Source organism: Nuphar pumila, chromosome 2 (genome assembly GCF_984573655.1).
Source record: "Nuphar pumila chromosome 2, dmNupPumi1.hap1.1, whole genome shotgun sequence".
NCBI classification, from domain to species: domain Eukaryota; kingdom Viridiplantae; phylum Streptophyta; class Magnoliopsida; order Nymphaeales; family Nymphaeaceae; genus Nuphar; species Nuphar pumila.
The window spans coordinates 137480506-137496534 of record NC_143250.1 but is presented as its reverse complement, the minus strand read 5'-3'; the positions used below and the strand labels follow the sequence as shown (position 1 = coordinate 137496534).

The 16029-nt window shown below is 38.3% G+C and overlaps 1 protein-coding gene across 4 annotated transcripts in view; it reads left to right on the top strand.

Annotated features, from left to right (window-relative positions):
* Positions 1-5532: 5532 nt before the first annotated feature.
* Positions 5533-16029, top strand: part of LOC149847270 (histone-lysine N-methyltransferase ASHH3-like) — a 63237-nt gene continuing 52740 nt past the window's right edge. For 2 of the 4 annotated variants that reach the window (XM_089996883.1, XM_089996884.1), the window contains exons 1-4: positions 5533-6287; positions 6650-6776; positions 12727-12838; positions 13035-13134. In XM_089996883.1, coding sequence (XP_089853009.1) covers positions 6276-6287; positions 6650-6776; positions 12727-12838; positions 13035-13134 — 351 coding nt within the window. In that variant the 5' untranslated portion in view covers positions 5533-6275. Of the gene's footprint in view, positions 6288-6649; positions 6777-6828; positions 7291-12726; positions 12839-13034; positions 13135-16029 lie in introns of those variants that run through there. The other 2 variants (XM_089996885.1, XM_089996886.1) reach the window with 2 other exon arrangements.

Here is a 16029-nt window from a genome sequence, read left to right as displayed (position 1 = left end):
AAACTACGTAGGCGTGATGTATTATTCACCTAAATAGTCTAAACTAATCATTTGTCGGTGTGACATATCATCCACCTATATGCTAACATAGGCATCATAATCATAAGAATCTCGGGGACGCACAAAGTCATACGTAATTTCATCAATAAGCTTTTACTTGACAAAAAATACGTACCCAAAGCACACGAAAGTCTTATGACCATCAACGAGTGTGAACAACCTTTATGTTTCGATATTACTGCCTGCGGGTACACGCAGCCAAAACGTAGAAACAATTGAGACTAGTTCGGGCGTCTATTATTTTATGTATTTTCAATAACCGGAATAGCTAGTTGAGTCCGCTACTAAGGGGGACGACTTTCAGCCGAGAGAAAATTCCCTAAAGGCAGGTAAGTAGTGCCACAGATGCATGCAACTTCTGCAGAAGTCAATGTGATCTACTACCTAGGATAATGTCTGGTAGTCCTTCCCCTAACTCCAATGACTGAGGAGGCTGGATCTTTGCTCGTGGGGTGGTTGTTAACAACCTGTCCATTGGAGTTTTTGTACCGCTCTGTCCTCTCCCTTGACAGATAACAAAAAGCGAATGGGTGCGGTAGCGGTTGCTTAACTAACAACTCATTCTAATGTTGTGGTCTTTAAACCACTAGAGCATCTTGCCTGTGAAGGTGAATAATCACCATTTTATGTGATTACAACATTGTGCATTTAACACTATTCGAGGTCGCACGATCGTCTCATCCGATTATCGCAGTACTAGCGTGTAGTGCATGACCACAAGTACTCTAGGATGAAAGGGGTGTAGTTTCTCAATAGAAACCTCAACAAAAGTGTTTCGCAAATATGCAACGTTTCTCGAACACTGCTTTGCAGGACTGCTCACTCGAAAAGCCAGGATCCTTGCTAAGGATCCCTCTCCTGAGATGATGATGTATCGTTAAGTCTCCGACTCAACTCTTATCGCAAGAGGGAGAGCGGTAAATACCCCTTGCATCTTCCACGAGGATGCCTGATTGAACATGCAATGAGCGAAGACTTGAGCGTCATCTGCAATGGCAAGGCAGTAACAAAACATTTGCAAAAGTAAGAGACTGAGCGCAAAGCGCGACGGCAAAGGAAAGACATGACAGCAGTAAAGGACACGGATCACAAAACTGCGTCCTTAAGTTTTATATATATATATATATATGCATATATATTTATTTAATTGTCCTTTTTAGTTAATTGAACTCAATTCAATTGTCCAAGTCCTTCGTGCAATCTTCCCCTACCTTAGGGAGTTACAAGCTTGCTGTCGCCTGTGGGTGTAAACGATTGACGGCTTGGGTCGCGGAGCGCGAGCGAGATCCGTCGTACGAGCTGCAAAAGCGACAGTCTTAGCAAGCTAACACAAAAATAGCAGCGCAAGTAGCAGGGGCTGCGAGCCCTGACCTGTTGTCAGCTACCAACGAGGAGGTAAGGGGTTGCACCCCTGCCTTCAGAGAGCGAGGGCAGACAGGGTTGCGCCCCTGCCTGACAAAGTAGAAGAGAGGCAGGGGGCTTTGCCCCTGCTTGTCGAACATGCAAGAAGGCAAGGGCTTGGCCCCTGCCTGATGAAATGCGAACAAGCAGGGGGCGAAGCCCATGCCTGATGCCAGGGAAGAGCGAGGCGAGGGGGCTTGCCCCTGCCTGCCGAAAAACAGCGGAGGCAGGGGCGATGCCCCTACCTAAAGAGAGAAAAGGCACAGGGAGGGGGCTCAACCCCTCTCTGTCGGAAAAAGGGTGCAAGGAGGGGCTCGACCTCCTCCCTTGTCGTAACAGAGCGCAGGGAGCAGGGAGCAGGGAGGGGAGCTCGACCCCCTCCCCTGCCGGAAAAGAAGCAGGAAGGGGTTATAAACTTATCCATTTCTACGCAACGAAAAAAAATATGACAATGTTATATAAGCCAAATCTCATTGCAAAAAATGATCGAGTAAAATGAAATGACAACAAGAACAAGGCAGGGGGCGAAGCCCCCTGTTGGCAATCAGAAGCAAAGCCCCAACCGATAATCGAGGGACAGAGGGCAAAGCCCCCTGTGGGTCCCACCCGAAAAGCGGGGAAAATTCTCTGGCAGAGAAGTTTCCTCTCACTATTAAACGTGCCCTAAGTCATGACGAGTATCCTGGAAGAAATTATATCAATCTCAAACACCGATGTATGATTTACTACTAAGAAATTACTAAGTTACCAGTCAAACTCAGGCACATCAACATACATGGGTAAGATGCCTTTACAAATCCGTCGCCAATAACCTAGTGATAGGATTGATTAAAGAATCTGAACTTTGAAAAGGCATTCAAACCAACTAAAACAGGACATGATTATTAAAAAAACAAGAGAGCAACTAATTTTGATTAGGAACAATGAAAGAATGTCTATTGAGTATTGACACAAATCCAGATAGAATTGTTGGTCTTTAGAAGAACTATAGCACTCATTTGAGAATGCATGACTCATTAATCATTAATACTATTAGATTCTAACTTCTAAGCATTTCTCTACATTGGAAGCAGCAGCAGAAATTCCAGAAAGAAAGGGGTAAAACAGCAAATAGTTATTCACCAACTTACTTGTCCACCGAGTGATTGGTCTATAACCGCACCAAAGATTAGGTTTGCAGTGGGATCAACAAGGTCATATATCACTTCTGCAGTAGCATTTACCTGCATTTTCACAGAAACATAAAGTATAACATAATCTACTCGTTGGAGATTGAGGGAAAGATAAGACTTCATGAAAATTAAGCACTTAATTAGCTGCAAGATTGAAAATTCACAAAAAGCGAGATAAACAAAAAAACTGGCAAAAGAAAAAGTAAAACAGATGAAGGCAGAAGAGTATAGATGCCAAGGAGGCATCCTGAAACAGAAAGAGGACCACTAGAAAGAAATTAAAACAAAGTCATCTTGCAGAGAGCATCCCATATGGTCTGGTTGCTTATACACGCCCAAACCTACCACCTAAGACTGGTTGAAGATGGCTGTGTGATGTCAAAAGAACAAGAAGACTGAGTCTGTCACCAACGCTGGAAAATGGTGGGGGAGCACGATGGTCAAAGGGGGATGGACCGCATGACAGGAGAGAGGGACTGAGCCTGGGATTGAGTTGAGATTTTGAGAGGGAAAGAAGGGTAATCGTAGTTCTAAGGTTTCCAAAATGAAAAATCAAACCAAAAATAACATCCAACCTTGGTGTTACTACTCAATTGAAAATTTTCGGCAAACAGGGTTTAGGGTTATTGTGTTTTCAAAAGCAGGGTTATCGTGTCTGCCGATCGACTAGAAAAGCAAGAGAGAGGGGAGGTTACCTGCGACAGTGCGACGGTCGGCGGCTACGCCGGCTAGCGATGGTCGTCGGCGAACGAGGAGGAAGGTCCGACTGCTACACCCGTGCCTCGCGTCGTCGGAGCTTGGGGGGCACCGCGGGTTCACCGAAGGGAGGCCGGCGACAGTCGCCGGTGGCTGCAGAGGACAGGGGAGGAGAGCCGGCGAATGGGGTTGCCGGTGCCGTAACGCCGGAACGGAAGGGCAGAGCACATAGGAAAGAGAAAAAGTGGCTAGGGTTTTACCCCTCGCCCCCTTTCGGCAAGCTCTAGACTCAATGAGAGCCCGGGTCCCGAGTCGACTCGGTTTCGCGAGTCGTGAGTCGACTCGGTTTTCCGAGTCGCGAGTCGACTCGGTTTCGAAATCTAGGGTGGGCGACCGCCCACCCATGCCCACCCGTGGCTCCGCCACTGCCATAAGATATCCCTTGTACTACTCCATCTAAATCTTCCCAAAATTGATGCTTAATGGAATCATCTAAACCTACTTGAGGTGCATAAACACTAATAATATTAATAATATCCGTACCTAATACTAATTTAATAAGTAAAATTCTATCAGCCTTCCTACGGACCTCAACTACATTATCTATAAACTGACGACTCATAACAATCCCTACTCCATTCCTATTCCTATTTATTCCTGTATACCAAATCTTATATCCCCAAGGTTCTATCACTTTTGCTTTCTCACCTACCCATTTGGTCTCTTGTAGACATAAAATATCAATCTTTCTCCTACACATAACATCTACTAACTCTACCAACTTACCAGTTAAAGACCCTATGTTCCAAGTGGCTAACCTAATTTTATGGTCTTGGACTAACTTCTTTACCCCCACCCGTCCAACAAAGTGAGGGAACCCTTGCCTATTTGACACCACACCCGGGCGCCGGTGTGACGCGTCGCTTCTGGGCGACGACCTAGCAACCCTTGCCCATTTATCACTGCCTCCGGGCCTAGAGAGTACAATGCGTCGCTCAGTAGGGAACGCCCCAACGAAATTCTCATATTGGTTCATTTTCATAGGGTATGACTAAGTTTTTATGCTGGCTGTCATAGGCCTACCGCAACCCTCCTCCTTTATCCGGGCTTGGGACCGACACTGTATAACTAAACAGTTATACACAGGCGGAGTTTAAAATATATGAGATTATTCTAAAAAATATGAGATTAACCAACAAAAGTTGAAATATACTAAGAAACTGATTACATAACTGAAATAACTGGAAAATATATGAGATTAACCTACAAAAGTTAAAATATATGAGATTATTCTAAAAAATATGAGATTAACATGTAAAAGTAACTAAAAACTGATTACATAACTGGAAAATATATGAGATTAACCAACAAAAGTTAAAATATACTAAGAAACTGATTACATAACTGAAATAACTAAAAAATATATGAGATTAACCTACAAAAGTTAAATTATATGAGATTAATCTAAAAAATATGAGATTAACATGTAAAAGTAACTAAAAAACTGATTACATAACTGGAAAATATATGAGATTAACCAACAAAAGTTAAAATATATTAAGAAACTAATTACATGACTGAAATAACTGAAAAATACACGAGATTAACCAACAAAAGTTAAAATATAGTAATATACTAAAAAACTGATTACATAACTGAAATAAGTGGAAAATATATGAGATTAACCTACAAAAATCTTTTTGATTACTTCTCTGAAGTCTTGTTGCAAAAAAATTTTTTTTTTGGGCCTCAGGCTTGCGCCTTGAGGCACAGAGGGCCGTGCCTCAAGGCGAGGTGCGTTTTTGATAACACTGGGTCAAATAAGATAGCTGATAGCTGATAGCTGGATGGTAAGATCACACTATCATAACGGAGGGGTCTCAGATTCAAACCTACAGGATTCCCCCACTTGCATATTAAAAAGAGAGGTGCTATGGTAAGAATCATAATCGATTTCAAATGGTGAAACATATAGAAGAATTGTAGGTGGATTGCCATATTTCAAACTGAATCCAGATCCAGTGCACACAGTAAAGTAAGCTTGCCAGTTTATGAACTGTGGTGAATGCTCATATTGTAGTCTTCAAAGGATACATGAGGCCTGTAATGGTAGTCTCTCATTGATTGATATTCTGTAAAATTGATTTGTTAGACATGATATTGCTACTGTATCAAGATCTTTTGTTGTGGATTGAACAGCTGACCCGTAAAATATTTTGTTTTCCTTGGGAAGAATTTAGTATCCTTGGAGAGCTAAAAGCAGACAACTGTTTCGTGGTCAAGTATTGAAGTTCAGTAGATAGTGGCAGCTGGCATTAACTTCGAAGTTATATGGATTATGAGTCTTCTGTTAACCATTCAAAAAAGATCTAAGTGTCTGCTAATTATGAAAGGTGCAGTAGTTTTAACTGGAAATCCTGTTTTTTGTGATTGTTATCATTTCATTGGTTAGAAGATTGAAGAAATCAAAGCAAATTTTCTTGGTTCAGAATATCAAGCTGTTGATATTAATACAACTTGAGGAATGTTAGATGATGTCTAGTGTGGTATTACTGCTATGTTTTGTATTTCTTCTCACTAAATTTATTTATTACTTATTATTGTAAATTTTAAGTTCCTTTTTGTTCGATAAAATTAAATCTAGGTGTATTGCCCCTCACTATAGAGAGTAAGGGTAGTGATGTGACTTTCTTCATCGAGTCCTGCTTCTTCTTTTCAACTTCTATAGATGTATATGGTGTCTTTCTTAATGATTTTGTCCGTTAACTTCTAAGTTCTAGTTTGTGTGTTTGGAGCTTGAAACACTATACATGCATATATGGAATTCTCATTTTACTAATCTCTGCTGGGTTTGTCAGTAACATTTGAAGAGCCTTCACCTTTTTAATTGCTCTACTGATTTTAAATTCTTTGACCAGAAATTTCTGCTAATGCTATAGACTGCTGATGGATCTCAAGGTAGTTAGTTCCTTGCAGACTGCAACAAATATATTTAACACTCTTTGCTTTACTTTTTATGCCATTCAATCTCTGTCATGGTTGACTTCTGACTTCTAGCAGGCATTTTTTATTCCATTTAGTTTTTTTGAAGAAACGTTAATTCAGTTTTGCTGTGTCAAATATTCTACATTTAATTTTCTTTTGTGAATCTTTTAAGAGGAAACTTGTATTTTGTCTCTATTTTGCAAGTTTCTTGGATCTTATCACCGTTTGGATAAATATTTCTTCCTGTGACTTTTTTATGTTGTATCTGGTGCCTTTCTTGTATTATGTATTACTTAGCCCCAGCTTTACAACTAATTTGTTTTTTGGCAAGGAAGAAACCTGAGAGAAATGTTGAGTTCATTTTCAATACTATGCTGCACGTGCCTGAGATTCCTGTTGATTTTCAACTTCCAAGATGGCTGAGGGAACAGAAGTCTATGGAATATACTTTCATAAAGCGTAGTATCCTCATGCTTATTGAAATTTTATTTTCTTGAGATGTATGATTGTTTGTTTTAGGTAGCCCTGAATTGATATAGGAGTTAGTATCACAAACAAAGGAATGCATCATTTTTGCCTGAACTAATTTATGGTTAATGGAAATGCTTTATGAATCTCTAACTCATGTCTTAGTTGTTTCTCTTCTCTTTTGAACTAAATGATCCATTTATTGGTTTACAATAATTATCTATTTTTTTAAATATTTTCAACATCCACAGGGTTAAACTTTCTAACTTTTATGTCTGCAGCCATTCCTTTTCCCTTTTGAACTGAATGATGCACGTAGTAGTTTCAAATAATTGGTGACTTCTTCATCTTTCAATATCCATGAATGGGATTAAAGTTTCATTTGTCTAACATGGAGGCTTGTTAAACGTGGTTTCTCATGTGGGTAGGCATACTCTTCCTTATTCAGGTGGGATTGGAGAAACACTGAAGACTGAACATGGTGAATGGGGTTCCCCTTCTATTGCTTGTGAGGTTCCTCATTTATCCAAGTCAAGCAGAACTTTATTTTGATTAAGTTCTAAATTCTTACATGGTTAAATTTTCCAAACACAAAGATCATGATTCTTTTTCTCTATACATTTGAGTAATGGTTGAGTATAGCTTTTTGATTTGAAAATAACCATTTCTTTAGCCCACCTTTACTTCTAATGAGTCACACCTCTCTCTCTCTCTCTTTATCTATCTATCTGTCTGTCTCTATGCAGATGCCCACTTTCTGCATCGTTCTTACTTCCTCCTCCTATATGCTGTGTCCTCACAATTGAAGGGCAATCAAGGATTGACTATGAAGGGGTTCTTATGAAAAGACTTTCTTGAATCACCTTGTTAGTTGAGAGAATGCAGCATTAGCAAACCCAATACTGGTACAAAATAGTAGGAGTAAGGTTCCTGTTTGGGTGCTGTCAATTGCAATGAGAATGCATATACACCTGTCACATAGGTGCGGGTGCGGATGCAGTGATGCGGCACTTTAGAGAAACTTGGGTGCGATGGTGTGGGGACAGTGTATATAGGGCTGCTAAATGAGCCAAACGAGTCAAGCCTATTTTGTTTAGGCTTGGCTTGTTTATCATTTAACACAGCTAAGGCTTGGCTCATGTTCATAACTAGATGAGCCGAGCTCAATCACGAGCCTAGTCACAAGCTGGCTTGTTAAAAAAAACCCTGTATTTTAACAATGACAACAATGAGATTTGAACAGCAAACCTCTCTTTTACATGCTATAAGTCCTCACCAACAAAACAACACTACCTTTTGTGACAGGTATTGCACTAAATTTCTGTATATTATAAATTTATAATCAATGTCCGCACTTGTGGAGGGGTGACAACCAATTTTCCGATAACGGTTGGGTTACATCAAGGATCTGCTTTAAGCCCTTTCCTATTTGCGATAGTGATGGATGAGCTTACGAGATCAATTCAAGAAAATGTACCGTGGTGTATGTTGTTTGCTGATGATATTGTTTTGATTGATGAGTCTAGAGCTGGGGTTAATGCTAAGTTAGAATTATGGAGACAGACATTGGAAGCTAGAGGTTTTAAGTTGAGTAAGAGTAAGACTGAATATATGGAATGTCGGTTTAGTAAGCAACGAAGTAGTGATGGGAGTGTAGTGAAGCTTGGTGAGCAAGATATACCGGTGAATGATTATTTCAAATATTTGGGATCCATCATTCAAAAGTATGGAGAAATTGATGGAGATGTAAATCATAGGATAAAGGTTGGGTGGATGAAATGGAAAAGTGCTACTGGAGTGCTGTGCGATCGTAGAATGCCATTGCGGTTGAAGGGAAAGTTTTATAGGACGACTATTAAACCCGCTTTACTATATGGTACGGAATGTTGGGCTGCCAAGAGACATCATATTCAAAAAATGAGTGTAGCTGAGATGCGGATGCTTAGATGGATGTGTGGAAATACAATAAAAGATAAGATTCGGAACGAAGAGATACGTAAGAAGGTAGGTGTTGCACCCATTGAAAATAAGATGCGAGAGAATCGTTTACGGTGGTTTGGACATATTCGGCGAAGGTCTAATGATGCTCCAGTTAGAAGGTTGGAGAAATGGGAAAATATATTAGTTAAAAGAGGTTGGGGTAGGCCTAGGAAGACTTGGATGGAGATGATAGGAAAGGATATGAATGCTTTGAACCTCACCGAGGACATGGCGTTGGATAGAAATGATTGGAGGAAAAGGATTCATGTGGAAGACCCAAAATGAATTTCTTTTTTGGTTCATATCGCTGACCCCAGTTGTTTTGGGATGAAGGCGTAGTTGTTGTTGTTGTTGTATAAATTTATAATCCTACAAGCTTACACAAGCTAAACCAAGAGAGAGAGTTACCTCACCGAAGGGAGTTTGTGTCGAGGAGGAGGAGCATCGGCTGTGGCTTCAGAGATGTGAGGAAGAGGAGAGCTTCAAGGGGTCCTGCAGGGGGTAGGAGAAGGAATCATGCCCTAACTTCTTAATTTTTTTAATACTAAAATTTGGACAAAAATGGACTCGGCCAACATTGACCGAGTCCATTTTTGGACATATATGACCTTGGGTGCAGTTGACTGCACCTGAGATATGTTGACCACTCCTGGTGTGGCGAGACTTGCATACCACTGCACCGGGCGTGTTGTGCTCCATAAAGAGTTCATGTGACATAGATATACACCTACCCTCCATTGCTTGCGCTTAAAAGTGTTATTTGCTATGTCACACGGACTCGGCTAGGGAGGTGCCGCACCCGAGTCGACACGCCCGACACGGGTGCGGCTTCAGACTCGGTCAACGCCGAGTCGGACTCGGTCAACGCCGAGTCGGACTCGGTCAACGCCGAGTCGGACTCGGTCAACGCCGAGTCGGACTCGGTCAACGAGTCGAGGCCGAGTCCGTCCACATTTTGGACTCGGTCAACTTTGACCGAGTCCAAAAATGTCTATTGAAAAAACTAAAAAATTGATTTTTTTATTTAAAAAGAGACAGTGCACAGTGCTGTGCCTGTTTACAGTGCTGTGCACTGTTTACAGTGCTGTGCACTATGCACAGTGCACAGTGCTGGTGCTGTGCACAGTGATGTGACTGTGCACTTTTTAAATAAAATAAAATAAAACAAAACAAAATAAAATAATATCTTTTTTTAAAAAATAAAATAAAATAAAATAATATATATATATATATATATATATATATATATATATATATATATATATATATATATATAGCCGAGTCCCCGTGTCCAAAAATTTTAAAATTGCGCCGCACCCGCACCCGCACCCATGTGACATAGGTTATTTGCCTTATATTGAATTCTTGTACTTTCAGTAATAAGACAAAGAAAGAGTAGGACATAATACAAGAATTCCTCAGATGGGACTAAGAACGAAAATATGTGTCACACGTGTGTAGATTTTGATTGTTATATGCATCTCTATACCATTTTTTGAGACATTGGTGGAAGTGAGCAGTAGCAAGACTTGAAGATGTAGCAATTCTTGGCATTTCCCTAAGAAATTTGAAGGAGCTAGCCTAATGATCACAAGAAAAACTACTACCGAAAGGTTTAGTGTTTCAGGGCTGGTAGGAAGAGAAGAGAATGACAGGGGGTCATCATGGATGAAGAAGCACCTACATCTTCTTGCTAAGTTTCTAAATTCTTCGAGGAACCATTGATGTTATAATTGACCGTAAATGTTGAATGTTTGACAAAAGAAATCCCTTCCTGAACCATCAATATGCTCAATTACTGTAAATATAGAATGTTCAAGAAACTCTTTTCCAAGGTTATGGGTTTATTTTTTACTTTATAAAGGTTGTGTTTACAATAACCAGGACGCCCTTAGTGCATTGCTGGAGATATAAATTTGTGTCACAATAAAACATTTATTAAAGTGCTAATGCCTCTATGACTTCCTATCAATTACAAGGCATCACCAAGGTACCTTTAAAGTATTCTACGTAAAGAGAAGAGAAAGTTTCAGTTCGATCCAGTTGTGATCATGTACTCTTTATATGTCCTTATGGAATAAACAATAAAGTCGCTCAAACGAAAATTAAGGGTATATCTGGTTGCATCTCATGTGATTGAATCAAATGTGATTTGAAGGCATATGGTTTCAAATCACATACTCCACCGTGATTTGAAATCACATGAGATTCACTTCAAATATGAAGTCAAATCACTTTTCATTTCTAATTTGCATGAGGTTCCAAATCACATGTTTGGTTAGTTGTGCAAATGAGATTCATTCTCTCATTTGCTTGAGATTCCAAATCACATGTTTAGTTTGCTGTGAAAATGTGATTTGTTCTCTCATTTGCATATTCCAAATCACATTTGAATGCAACCAAACATATCCTAAGGGTCTTTCTCTTCTTCTCTCCGTGCATCTCTCTCTCTCTATATATCTTATATCTGTAATATATATATATATATTATATCTATCTATATCTTATATCTGTACATGCACACACAATTAGATAGATATATATATATATATATATATATATATATATATATATATATATATATATATATATATATATATAATTGTGTGTGTGTGTGTGTGCACACACACATGTATATAATATGAAAATATTGGTTACACTGTAGCACACCATATCTCTTGCTAAAACTCATAGGTGCAAGTTTTATTTGATTAATTTGATCCCATGGATATGTTCAGTATGGCCCATTTACTAGTCAATGCACTTTTGGTTGAGTGGTTTTAGTGTAAAAACATATTTTCTCAATCATGAAATTTTGATACATTGTAGACCATTGAATTTTGAAGCCCTTAAAAAGTCTGCTTACACAATGTGGTTGAATAATCTAAAACATGTTTTAATTAAGCAAACCATATAGATGAGACCAGTAGGGTTTGATTCACAAAAAAGTCAAGAAAATGTGATGGAACATGGCGTTTCTACTAGAGGGCATCATACACTCGAGGGTGGCCAATAAATCTACCTCTCTCTCTCTCCCTATATATATATAGAATCACTAGAATATGAGAACTGAAAATACAAGCCTTTCCAACAATTTTTTTTGCAAATCCAACCATGTGGATGTGCTTGGCATGATTAATTTGCTAGGAATCAACCATTGGATTGTGTATTTTCGATGAAAAAATGAGTTTTGAATGCTTGAATATTTATAAGGAATATGAGCCATTGATTTTAAAGCCTTAAAAAAATCTCATTTATGCATCAAAATCGGATGATTCAAGACCGTGTTCCTATGAAACCAAGCATGTAGATCACATGCGTATGGTTAGATTCAAGAGAAAAGAATAAAAAAATCATGAAAATTGCAGTTCACACATTAGTTCTCATATTCTAGTGACTATATATATATATATATATATATATATATATATATATATATATATATATATATATATATATATATATATGCGTGCAAGCCTATGTCACACCGACACTCCATTTTGCCCTCCGTACCCATGTCAACACGGTTGTCCCCGTGTTGACACACATCGGCACCTGAACACGCCATTTTATCCTCCGTACATACAAGTTTGTATTCAATTTATAATTTATAATTATATTCAGTTTATTTTGTATTTATGTGATATTTAATATATATAGCCGTGTCCCTTTACCCACATTTTTTGGAATTGCCGTGTCATACACTCCGTACCCGTACCCGTAGTCACACCCACACCCATACCCAGGTGACATAGGTGCAAGCGATGTAAACATGGTATATATGATGTTCCAAAGTTTTGGGAATCCTTATCCACCATTTGCATGATAAATGGAAACACAGGAAGACCTAAAATGAAAATCAATTATATCTTTCATGAGGCCTTCCTAGGAACTTGCTCATTTTTGTTATGGTGTTTTAAGTAGACTGATTAAAGTATTACTGCTTAGTCTTGACCTCTTGAAGACATTTATCTAACAAAGAAAACAAAGAGGCGTAATGAAGATGATGGAATATTCTGTTCCTGCAGTCCCTCTCCTGGATCATCGACAGTGTGTCTTAAAGATTGCCATTGCGGGTAAGCGGATCCAATGTTAGTTTGTTGCTCTTGTTATTGGTGTGTACATTTGACAGTTTCTGCAATCCCTATGTAATGAGCTACATGAATGTTTAAAAGATATTTTCATGGTTGTCTTGTCAATTTCTAGCTTGGTCTTCTGAAATGTTCTTTCCAATAAAACAGTTTGCATTGCTGTATGTCCTTATGTGCACAGAATGCTATTATCTTGCTGCTCATCCAGTTGCCGCTGTGGAAAATTTTGTGCCAACAAGCCTTTTCAGCATCGTGCCAGCAAGAAGATGAAAGTGGTGAAAGTATGCTGTTGAACTTCATATATCGTTACTTTCTCAAGGAAATAAAAGGGGTTCAGTCGTTTGTCCTGTACATTGTTCTATGGCATTGTGGTTCTTTTGCTTCAATTTGCCTTCTTTGAATTGCTTCTTGTTCATGGCTGCAGGTGTGTCAGTGGGTTTGAGTTTTTGCATGATAGGCTTCTTTAATATATCAGTCATAGTTTTGCTGTGTAAAATGGATATAGTCCTTCCGTCTATTGACTTCAATCATCAGGAAATAGCTAAGGTGACCCATGTCCCTAACGCTGAACTTCTCATGAAGAATTCTGATTTTTTTGGTGATTATTACATCATCCACATAAAAAGTATGATGACTATACCTTTATTTCCATAATAAACAAAAGGAGTATTATATGCAGGTGCTTTTGTGAAGCCAAGGTCTTTAACTGCATTATAGAGGCTTTCACACCATGGCCTTGGGGCTTGTTTAAAACTGTAACTGTATCTTGAGCCGACAAACTTTCTAGGATCAATCCTGATAAAACCTGTGTTGTTGTTCCATGTGAACTAATTTTAGTTTACGATTCGTGACTTTCAAGGTTGCACCGAAACATTCATTGAGATTTGTTTTCAAACTCAAATTTCAGACATAATATGAGACGTATAGAATGGCCAGGGCTTTGCAGTACTTATTCTTATGTGGTAAATTAGATCTGTCAGCTTATGCAGTCACCCATGAATGTTCACATGAGAATTGTGAGGTATGTAAAAAGGACCAGGAGCCGTGGGTTAATGGAGGCTGAAAAATGAAGTCCATGAATTTCAAGTTCAAACTGTGATTGGATTTTCTGCCTTGGACTGCACAGGAGACGAAGATACAGGAAGATCTATTACAAATTATTGTGTTTCTTGAAAAAGATAGCAAAAAGTAAGGAAGCATCACTAGATTGAGCGCAAAGGCAGAATATAAAACTCTTTACTCTGAATGAAAAGTTTTCTTAATGTTTTGAAGATTAAGACCAATGAACCTGTTGTCTGTTGTGAAACTAACAGTGCAATTGCACTCATCAAATCCAGTTCATCATGACAGATCTAAGCACTTTCAGGTAGACTACATGCAAGAGAAGGTTAATCAGAAGAGGCTGGTACTAAATTTGTAAGAATTGATGAACAAATTGTGATGTATTCACCAAGGGGCTGTCAAACACTCGTCATGAATATATGAGGAGTTGAGGACCAAGTAGTACATGTTCACACAAGTGCAACTTGAGGGGGGATGTTAAAATATATAGTAATATTGTGTCATAATGTTGTAATGTTCTGTATTTATTTTATGTCATCTCGACTTGAGAGTAGCATACTTGTAAAACAATTCTGCCTTTTGTATTTTCTTTATGTTGCCAACTATGGGTGCCACCCATATGGTATGTATCATAATCAGATGTAATTGTTTACAACCCATATTAGTGCTCTTATAGAACTAAAACCATTAGTGGCTCACCCCTTGCATAGTTGGAACTTGGAAATACTAGGGGCTTTAGTTAAAATGCAAAAATATGTTATAAAAGTGGCGAGTTACTGGGAAATATTTCCTGGGTTAAAAAATTACGTATTTTTCTTTATGAACAGAAATCCTTGTCCATATTCAGAAATAAACCGAGTTGTGGACTGCTGTAAGTCTTGGACATAGATCAGTATGGGAGTGAAAGTCTAGTCAAACCAAACATAATGTAATAGGGTCAGTTATTAATGGAAATGGCCATAATCATAGTTATTGGAAGCACTACTATAAGGTGGGAATCACGATTCTCAGAAAGCGGGAACTGGAAATGGTCCTATGTATGAGAATCACAATTCCCAATGGGAATCCCGATTCCCACTGATGGAATCCCGATTCCCATGACCGAGTTTTTAATTTCATTGGAATTATAATTCCCAAGTTGAGGAATTCAATTCCTCATATATAGGAATACTAGTTCCTCACCATTTGTATTGTGATTTTGTCTATTGCAGCCACAAGCCTCTCTTTTTCTCTTCTTCATCTCAAATAATTGCACGGATTTACATAGTATATAGAATATAAATACACATGACGTTTGCCTTTAGTCTTATTGTTTTGTTTGCAAAAAAAAAATTCCTTTTATTCTTTTTGAATTACCATATCTAGTTTGATATGTTTTTTCTATATGAAAAGTGGTAGCTGCCTACCACTTTTTTAGCCTGCCGCCAGCATACCACCAATGAATTGGTGTCTTCGGGTTGTTTTTCGCAAATCTGACCCTGCAGATGTGTTCGGCATGGTCGATTTGCTAGTCTTGGATCATGTTGTTTCGATAAAAACATTATTTTTGAAGCATTGAATATTTATGAAAATTGTAGACCATCAAATTTCAAATCTTATCAGAACCTACCTGCGTGTCGGAATCGGATGATCCAAGAGTTGATTCCTATAAAATCAAGCGTGTAGATCACATCTGTATGGTCAGATTAAAAAAGAAAAGAAAAGAAAAGAAAAGAAAAAACCCTTCAAAAGCCCGGTAGGCTATAAAATTAGTAGGCAGCTACCACATACTCTCTCTCTCTCTCTATATATATATAACATTGTCCACTCTTATACATTTCTTGTTGTTTAAAGGTATCATATAACAATTGATTATATTGTTAGGCTTAGTTGAAGTTTCTTAGAATTATAATGTGTAATGAATTAAACATCAATTGCTGTAGAATTTTTTTACTATATCAATGTTTTGTATCTAATCTCTGAAATAAACTTATGAACTTGTAGTTTTTAAAGGTTTTGCATTTTTATTGATTTGTGTGTTATTTAGTTATCCTATTAAATGATCTTAGGTAGTTTTCCTAATAAGATGATATAATTGTCAATTGTAGACGTCATTTTGTCCTACTTTTTTCTTC